The sequence below is a fragment of the Musa acuminata genome, chromosome BXJ3-4 (assembly GCF_036884655.1).
Source record: "Musa acuminata AAA Group cultivar baxijiao chromosome BXJ3-4, Cavendish_Baxijiao_AAA, whole genome shotgun sequence".
NCBI lineage: Eukaryota > Viridiplantae > Streptophyta > Magnoliopsida > Zingiberales > Musaceae > Musa > Musa acuminata.
In genome coordinates, this window is record NC_088352.1 from 8,969,005 (window position 1) to 8,979,060 (window position 10,056).

Consider the following 10,056-nt stretch of genomic DNA (forward strand, 5'->3'; position numbering starts at 1 on the left):
ATACAACATCACTGTGGCGGATTTTTTCACTATCTAGTAAGAAAAAAAAGGTGGGAGTGAGAATTGGTCACATCCAAAGCTGGGATAATGATAACGAATAATAATGCAACAAAATTTCATCACAATTCAAGATATGAACATCCTAATCATAGACGCATTAATCATAGACGCATTAAAAAATGGATGTGGGAGGAGCAGCAACATGAAAAACTGATGAGGCTAAACATACAAATAGGAAGCCAATCAACCACCATTCAAATGCTACAGTTAACGAAAAGCAATCCACAACCAAGACAAGGTATGCCAACTCAAATCCACTGCCGCAGATTGACAAGAAAATTAGCACCAGGGTGAGTCGCATCACATCATCTAAGGTTAAATGGCTTTGTGACAGCGCTATGACCGAAAACAAAAAATATGTTTCAAAAAGCTACCGATACCAGTGGCTACTTGTCAAGTTCCATTGCTTGAGCTGCTTTAGCCTTGGTCAATTTTGACAACTTGGTTTTCACCTTTTTCCTCCCGACATGGAATACACCTCGAGATTTCTTATTTTTCATGTCACTACCATCCACCTGAAGTAAATAAACAAAAGAGAAATCAGAAAACACATCAGACATCACATTTCACCTGTACAAACACAAAAGAAAACACATTTCTTATTAAAAACGAATAAATTAGTCACTGGCAAGTTGTTTAAAGATAATAATGGTCTTCCCAGCAAAAAGAAGAAAAAAGATAGGTGACAAAACATGTGATGCAAAAAAACAAAAAAATCTTTCAAACGTTGAATAATGAAACTCAAGAACAACTAAACATGACAAAAATGAAGATAACTTTTCCTTGATGAATACGTAAAAAAAAAAAAGGATAGTAGGCAAAGTTGATGTGAACCTATGTCAAAGCAATAATGTGGAAGCAGCCTATAAGCTCATACCCAGAAAAGTAAAGTTGGTCCATGCTGCAAAATATCTAGACATATCCACCAGCTGGAGCCAATTCTCTTGTTTGTTAATTGTTTGTACTGCATCTTTATGGGTGGAACTCCCAACTTAACCTTCAAATGGTTGACACAATTGGGAAAATAGAGAATATTGCTATCAGTTGAGGCTACTTTTGGTGGACATATATATTGCATTATAGCCAACTGCAGTCGGATCCAATAACAAATTTTCTATTACTTAACCTACCCCATATAGATTTTTATTACCTGTTGGCACAAATCCTGACTAGAGAAATTTCTAATCCTAATCTCCTTTAGTACAGGTTGACGTACACAATACACAATCACACATCTACATATGATAAAATAGAAATGGTTCAGACTTGAAAATAAAATCCAATTGTTTAGTCTAAAACTGGGACCAACGACCGATGACCCTTCTCACTTCTACAAAAAAAATTGCTTAACCACTCATCCTAGACATATCACACATTTTGTTTTTTGTTCCCAATCAGCTAGAAGCAATTCTTGGAACCCTTACATCCCTCTTTTAATCAAAAGCATCAATACTTGGTAATACAGACGTACGTTTAATGATGATCCCTTATCAAGGATAAGTTAGACATTTCTGGTAATCACATCATTTGCAAGAGAACAAACATAGTCAAAGTTTCGTTTGAACAAAGGAATTTGTGGAACTGTAAACTAAAGTGAATATGATATGCTCATGGATGTGTAGATTGATCTAGTTCTTACGAATGCTTTCCTTAGTCATAGAGGTAACTTATCAAAAGCTCTGACCTGTTCGCACATCCAGGAACCCTCAAGTTCATATGCTTGAAGTACTTAGAAATATCCTCCTATTGGCTCTTTTAAATGTTGTTAGTTGAGATATATTTAACTAGTGTCATGTTATTACATCTTGTATAAACCCATGCACCTCACAATTATGTCTATCAATCACTCAACAAGATAAGGTTATCATGCTTCATCATTTGGCAACTGATCTTACAACAGTTTCATAATAACTAGCTTTTTAGAATTGCATCTCTCTTCTTTATCCGGTCACTACTTTGACATTAAATAAGAATTGTCTAAAGCTACCTAAGAAAATCCTGAAACACAACGAACAAACTGAAATTGTATATGCAGTTATATGATGTTTTAATCAGAGCTGAGAGAACACAGTTTCAACCACATAAATAACAACAAGAACAAGCTACAGTTTCCCAACTATTTGGGGTCGACAACATGAACCTTCTCCCGCCATTAAGCTATATATATTTATTTATTTAAATAGAAAGTATTCAAATATATTATTATTGTTTCCAGTAAAATCTTCTTAAGGCTCCATCTATCTCTCCTCACACTACTAATCCTAGTCAAATTACATCTTCGGATCATAACATCTTTAGGGTTCCTTTGAACATGTCCAATGCCATGCTAAACAATTTTTTTCTTGCATCATCTAAATGCTGCCAAATGAAAATACATGTTATTAGATCTTTTTAGCAAATTCTTGTAAAGCTTCCCACGAAAATCCTAACCATTTTAGCAATCCAACTTTTGTCTTACGAACGATGTCCTCATTTTGTTTTCTTCTTAGGTGAGAATAATCAGTTTTCTCGATAACACTTCTCGACCGGAAGTTGGCTTCATTATCATGTTTCTGTTGCACGAATATTTGTATCAATATCAACTCTCAATTTTCTTAGCATGGAAGATCAAGAAAAAAATAATCAAAAAAGAAAGAATTAAATGCCCAATAGCAACTTAAATAACTCGGATTTCTCACCAAGAAGAGATTTTTACGGCCTTTAGGTTATATTGATCCAAATAACCATGAATTCTCGTTCAAAATAGGCATGCCTCCACAACGAATTTCATTCAAAGCAAAGCAAGAAGACAACCAATGAAAACCAGTATCGAACGAGGAAGAAGACCAGAAACCGCCTGCATAATATCAGATAGAGGTGCTCACCTTCATCTTGGACTTCTTGGCTTGCAGTTTCTTCGCCTTCTTCTCCTTCTCCTCCTTTTCTCCTGATTGCACCAACAAGTGGCAGACCACAGACGAATCAGTAGAAAACGAAGAGAGAATTAGACGAGAACCCGACTGAAAGTAGAAAAAAAGAGATCGAGTGGTTCGAGATAGGAGCAAAGAGACTCAAACTCACGTTGAAGGTCGAATTCGTGTTGCTTTTTCCGCTTAGCCAAGTTGTTCTTCTTCGACATCTCGCTCGCTCGGTCGCCCGCCGCCTCACCGAGCCTTATAAACCCTAGCAAGGAAGACACAAGAGGCGCCGATTGAGGCTTCAATAAGCTTACATATATATATATATATATATATATATATATATGTATATATATATATGGATGATATTCTTTTTTAAAATTCCTAATTCATCATCTCTTATTTTTAATGTTTCAAATATGCTTCTTAAAAAGGTATCATTTTTTTGTTCTGTCCAAATCTAAAATTTTTTCCACCAATTATCTTTAATATTTTGTGTGTTGGTTTTTATCCACTAAAAAAAAATACTGTATAGTGTTTTTAAAATAGTATATAATATTTTTAAATACTGTATAGTATTTTTTAAAAAACAATGTACAGTATTTTTGATGTCATGATATTTTTGAAATAAATACTATATAGTATTTTTTTGAAAAAATATTATATAGTATCTTATAGATAAAAAATGATACATAAAATGCTGTAAATAGTTGACGTATAAACTTTTTGGATTTGGGTGGAAAACCACTATATATAACTTTTAGGAGGTACTTTTGGGATTTTGAAATAGAAAGTAATGGTTTGAGAATTTTCAAAAGATGGTATCATCCCAAAAAAATCCAAAAAGAAAATATTTTCTCAAGTAATTATCTGTTTTAGGTATTTCTTGGATGATATTTTCTTTTCATAATTGCTAAATAATTACCTCTTATTTTGAAAACTTCAAAAATGCCCCCCAAAAGCTATCATGTATTTTCTTACCCAATCCAAAACCTTATTTTCACCAATTATTTATAGTATTTTATGGGTTAGTTTTTATATTAAAAGCACTATATAATATTTTTCTTTTAAAAGTGCTATATATTATTTTGTTTCAAAAATATTGTGACATAAATATTTTGTTTAAAAATATAGTGTATAGTGTTTTAAAATAATATATAGTGTTTTTAAACTAATCTTTTAATGTTTTATGGTTAAAAATCAATCTATAAAATATTGTAAAGAGTTGACGAAAAAACTTCTTAGATTGGGCAAGAAAAAAATTATAACTTTTTGAAGGGATATTTTTGAAATATTAGAAATGATATAGAATATATATTACGATTAATCATCGTCCGACGCATAAACACCATGCTCCCTCCACTCGTTAACTTACGTGGATAAAATTCTAAGACAAGTTGTTCGGGGTTGTCACACTCATATGAATAAAACGTAAAGAAAAAAATGTTAAAACGATTATAGGATATTCCCTCGGGATCTGAACAAATTTTTTTTTTTCGATCATGATATTAGTGTAAGTAGCATCTCAGGAACTCGACACTTCAATTTTGGAATACCCTTGGAGCCATCTGAGTCATCACGTTGATACTCATGTATTATTGAGTTTAGATTACGTCTGATTAACTCATATTTCCACGATGATTTTTTGATCTTATTTAGTTAAGACAGTAAGGGTTTAAACGAGTCAGAGTCACTTCATCGTCGATTAGATTAGTGTGAACAAATTGAATCACTCTCGACGGTCGGCTCTGACGCCATCATATCATCAACTTTTCTTTGATAAACTGATATAAACTAATTAAAGAAGAGAGTGTTTCTATGACTCCAATCATGACTAGATTCTCTCGTGTCTGACTTGTTGTGCGGCGACCGTGCTTCCACCAGCAGCAAGCCATGGAATGACTTGGTGGATCATCCTGCATCAATCATGGTGGTCCCAAAAGGCTTCCCATCGATGAGACCGGCCACACTCAATTCAGCTGTGGGAGACAAAGGACCACCGAAGTAGGGTTCGGCCCAGCCTATGGATATATGACACCCTCCCCTACTTGTCCTACACTCAAAGACAAACCCCTCAGCGTACTCATCATACCTTCACGGCCATCCATGGCCGTGTGAAGGATCGGGAAAAGGGTTTCGGCAAATTAAGACTCAGCGGAACGTAGCTCCTCTTCTGAATCTTCTTTGTATCTTGAACTGGAGTCTCAATGCTACCACACCATATGTTCAATGATAGTTTGATGCCAGTTAAGGTCATTAAAGAAGTGGAGCTCTTAATAGAACAACACCTGCATGCAGACTGGTTCGACAAAGCTTCTGCTTCGTTCTACAGATCGCTTCAGCTTTGCTTCTTCAGTGCCATTTTTGGCTGCTCATATAGAAATTGCCTAAAACGATCTTGAGTCCACTTTTGTTCATCATTAAATTCTCTACAGCAGAAGCTGATGGATACCAGATAAGAAGAAGAAGAAGAAGAAGAAGAAGAAGAAGAAGAAGAAGAAGAAGAAGTTGGTTAGTTTTCTCTGATCTTTCTTCCTCGAGTTACACGATTCGTTTTCACATGTCATTTAAATCGATCTGTCTCTCAATAGGATCATGGACGTTTTCTTGCTTCGGGAAGAACTCAGTAAAGATCATGTCGAGGAATCGCCACTCGAGCCTGATAACAGTCATTCATTTCTATCAGAGCCAACTCAGGAACTTAATTCTTCGAGGGTTTGAGTGGAGGAGCAATAGAGCAATAGATCAGCAATACAAAGAAGGATGCTGATCGTGTGAAACTCTAAATCCCCACGAAAAGATCGAGATATCCGTGTGAGAAAATTCTTCTCGATCTACCATGAAAGAACTACAAAATACCTGGACGATGAGCTTTCCAAGCCGAGTAGAGAGGGAGGAACATTCAGCAACAGATGGGAAATTCCAGAGGAATCGCATGACCGCTCAAAACTGTTCAGCAGACAGAGATCAATGCGATCCCTTTGGAATTCTCCTTCTGCTGCCCACACATAACCAACCTCATTCCGAGCTGCTGTTTTCTCTTCCCCTGTCCCTCTGATCACTCTTATAATGGCAGCTGGGCGCAGTAAGATGCAGAAGGATGTCGGAAGTTTAATTGCAGCGTAAAGAAGGGAGGAGGAAAGAGGTAGGAAGGTGAATGAAGCAGTAGCATATTTTTCTCCACCTAAAATGACTCCAATATCCTTGCACTGATCTTGTCGTGTACGAATCCATTTCTGCACCACAAATTTCAGATTCCTCGATGCTTCTATAGCTGTAAAATGTGACATGAACAAACCATGAATACATACACGTTTGCTTCGAGTATGGATCATGCTTGATCAAGAGGTTTGTATGGTGGTGTTACCAAGGAGAAGCTGGGAAGCATAGATGGATGTCACTTTCTTCCATTCGAATGCTTTGGAGTTGCACTGCCTTATTAGAAAGCACGAAGGAGCTCTTAAAGCCTCCGGTGATAGCGCCCTCATGATCCTAAGATGCTGTTAAAGGTCCCGAGTGAGCTGCACCTGTGGTAGATGCAGGAATAGTGGGACTTGGATGATCTTGTTCTTCCTCTTGTTTCTTTTCTCTCCACTCTTCTGTGGAGCACGAGAAGAGATCGAATTGGCATTGTGTGAGGGAAGAAACAGGTGGGACATAGACAGGTGAATAATTTGCCGGGCAAAGAGACAGCTTTGAATCTGATAGCAGCAAAGGCCGGCAGGGGTTGCAATCAAGCAATGACTTTGATAGGAAGAATGCAAGCACTCCAGCCATCAAAGAAAATGACATCCCCACTATGTTCTTTCTTTTAATCTTCGTGTGCAGGACCAAAATAGTTAATTCCTGTTGACGACTTCAACAAAGATGCAAAGCTCAAAGGAGAGCTCCCAAAGCTTACGACCCATCAGTAGTGGAGCTGATGAAGACTGATTCAGCGAAGCTGAAGCCACAAGCATGTCGTTGACTAAACCCCTAACCCTAATCTTTTTGTAGCTTATGGTTGTTTTGCGCATGAGATATATAATATGTTACACCACTGGTTGTCAATGTTGTTGGAATCGGTAGGTATTTCTTGGATTTTTGAAGCCAATATTCTAGGAGTACGACGAATCGATAAGTATTTTTGGAATTCTGAAACCAGTGTCTTAAAAGGACGACAAATTTTAATACGCGAAAAGTCGAGGTTTTGATATTTTTTTATATATTTTATAAATATATTTAGGTTTTATTAGTAGAAGAGTAAAATACGAAGAATACGATACTATCTAACGATTTTTAAAGAGCATGAGATAAAAAATTAGTGAAAGAATGTACGAAAAGATTATGTTTTAACAGAGATAACTCATGAGTCTTATAATTGATCTCATACGGTAGAGAGCTTCGTCTTATCGAATCACTACTAAAACAAGCAGAAAAGAATAAGGTTGAGCTGAAAGGCCTTTAGAATCCAAGTGCTCGGAAACACTATAACTACAGATAAAAGCAACCGAAAAAGAGATGTAATAAGGTTCACTGACACAGCTACAGCAGCTGAAAGTAACACTCGGTTCTTTCTTTTCTTTCTGAAAGCAATGAAAGGAATGCTTGAAAGCAAGCATCGGAAGCCAAATAATGCGAGGAAAGGGGAAGGCAGTGGTCGCACTGCTTCGCCCATTACAAAGAAACATCGCACACGTCGCGCATTGCGTGCACGCAGAGCTCTCTTCCTCCTCCTCCTACAACGAGAGGCTGGGCGACATGGCCACGTGAAGTGCTCGGGCGAGAGGGCGCACCGAGCGAAGCCCACGACATCGCGCGGCGCACAAAGGCGGAGGTGGGGCCATGCCGGCCGACGTCGGAGCTACGTCACCTTGCAGCCTCGGCCCTGAGAACAATGGCGCCATTGATGGTGATGATGATGATGATTCGAGGGGAATCTCATCATGTTTACTGATGGAGTTGTGCGGTAGGGACGGCCGAACAACCTCTGCGACATTGGCATCGCAGAAGAATGATTGATGGACGAGTCAAAAAGGTTTAATAATTGAGATTGGAATGATTAAATTGATCTCTCAAAAGTTCTCATTGGATGTGGGTAGTATGGATAAATCAATCTCAATTGTGACATGTCTTGCACACTATGAATCATTGTTTCAAGCAAACTTCGCTTTAATGTGGAAGAATCATTATTAGATTCTTCCAAAAACAAAAAACAAAAACAAAAACACAAAAGAGATTGAGTTCATAAACATATATTAAGACTTTTTTTCTAATAACTTAAAACTTTTGAGATTTATGGTAATCTGATTAAAATATTTATCATCTATTATTATTATTATTATCATCATCATGTCAAGAGAGCCATTACTCCCATCACTATCCTGCAACCATAGATAGATGTGGCAGTAGCTTTGGAATGTCTCTCCTGTTGCTTAGAGCTACAGTAGGGGTTTTGGAGCTGCTGAAGCAGTGGTAATTGTCAAGCTCCAAGTTGATGAACACTCGATCACAGGCAGGTTGGCTGATGCTGCCCATCTTGTCCTCCCTTGTGGACCATATCAGTAGTACTGCTTCTTCCCCATCACTGTTCCTCGAGGCATGCAGACTGCATACACACATCAAGCTGCTGCTGCTGCTGCTGCTCTTCCAACCCAGAGTGATGATGATGAAGATGATGGATGCTTGGTGAGCCTCAGTGTGTTGAGCTGAGGTCATGCAGATTGTTGATGGTGCAGTGGTGGCTGGAGCCTTCCACATCTATCCTATATGCTCACTATAGATTCCCTTCATGCTGACTTAGGCAGCTTATTGAATCCTGTGTTGGAAGAGATAAGAGTGAGACTGTGAGGAGGAGAAGATCCATCTGCCCTATTAGAGATGTAAAGAGGGGATAAATCAATGATATAGTCATACCATAAGATAAATCAAAGTAACTAGATAATGATATCCCATATCCCATTCAAGTATAGCAAGTACAAGATTTCAACAATCACTTTCTAGACCAAAATGTAGCTTGTTGAAACCCTTTTTTATTTTTTGATAAATCACAATTTGTTTGGTGGAAACAACTTAGAAAAAAGTTCTCAGAGAATAATGAAAATAATAAGAGGTGCCAAACACAATGTGTGTACCTAACAATGACAGTCCATGTGTAGGATGGAGAGAGGTATGATAATAAATGGAAGGCAACAATGAAGACTCCTGTTGATAGTAACTAGTGAAGAATGATGTTAAAGGTGAACAAAGCTAATGATGGATGACACTGATGATGCTTGTCAAATTAATACTAGTAAATGATGACATAAAAAATGTGGGAATTAATTTGACTTATGAAAACACAAAGACCATAATCTGAAATAAATAAATAATAATAATAGAGTAAGAAGAATTTAGTCCATAATTATCAATTCTATCTCCACAGAAACTTCCCTAACATGCACATGCTAGCTTTCACTGTGTGCTCTTCATCTCCCATTTCATACCAAAACATTCTCCCAAGTATTTATCTATGGAAGACAAAATCATTACTGAAGATCTAAGTAGTAATTGTTGATATTATTTCCAGATTAAATCAACTTTCCAATTATGTTTTGTCATGTTTCAGACTGATGTAATCTGGAAATGATAGACAATACATAAAACATAAAGAATTATGGAGTATAAGGAAGATAAATAATGATAAAAAAAATAATCAAAAGGTAAAAGGAACTGAATACGAGAATTAGAATCTGCAGGGCTAAAAGAATTAAAATCTTTTTTCATGGTATATTTTGATCTAATTTAGAAAGCCTCTTTCTCATGCAGGCCAAAGCACACTGTTGAGATAAAACAAAGGAAACAGACTGAGCATAAGAACAGAGAGAAATGGAAAAGCTTAGAACACAGTGAGAAGAGATCCATGAAGTGAGACTGTACCCATTGTTGAACTGTGAAGTGAGACTTTTCATGTTCATGGTGTTGGATTATGCACTGTTCTTGCCACAACTATGGCAAATAAATGATAATTTTCAGCTTGAAAGATGAAGCACTAAATCCTTAACTCACTATGTTGTGAATTGCTTGCTTCTCATCTTTCTCAGGTTTATTACTGTAAAATAAATATTTTATTTATGTTCTA

The 10,056-nt window shown here is 36.9% G+C and overlaps 2 protein-coding genes across 2 annotated transcripts; both read right to left on the minus strand.

Moving 5' to 3' along the window:
• Positions 1 to 203: 203 nt before the first annotated feature.
• LOC103981240 (uncharacterized) lies at positions 204 to 3,257 on the minus strand. The gene is made up of 3 exons (XM_009397892.3): positions 3,121 to 3,257; positions 2,925 to 2,986; positions 204 to 575 (listed from the first exon to the last, which is right to left on the minus strand). Exons 1-3 carry the CDS (start codon positions 3,176 to 3,178, stop codon positions 447 to 449), a joined length of 249 nt encoding a protein of 82 aa, XP_009396167.2. The 5' UTR covers positions 3,179 to 3,257; the 3' UTR covers positions 204 to 446.
• A 2,192-nt stretch (positions 3,258 to 5,449) lies between these two features.
• Positions 5,450 to 6,917, minus strand: LOC135637126 (uncharacterized). The gene is made up of 3 exons (XM_065149565.1): positions 6,325 to 6,917; positions 5,817 to 6,231; positions 5,450 to 5,616 (listed from the first exon to the last, which is right to left on the minus strand). The coding sequence occupies exons 1-3, from the start codon at positions 6,443 to 6,445 to the stop codon at positions 5,514 to 5,516; spliced, it is 639 nt and encodes a 212-aa protein (XP_065005637.1). The 5' UTR covers positions 6,446 to 6,917; the 3' UTR covers positions 5,450 to 5,513.
• Between the last annotated feature and the right edge of the window lie 3,139 nt (positions 6,918 to 10,056).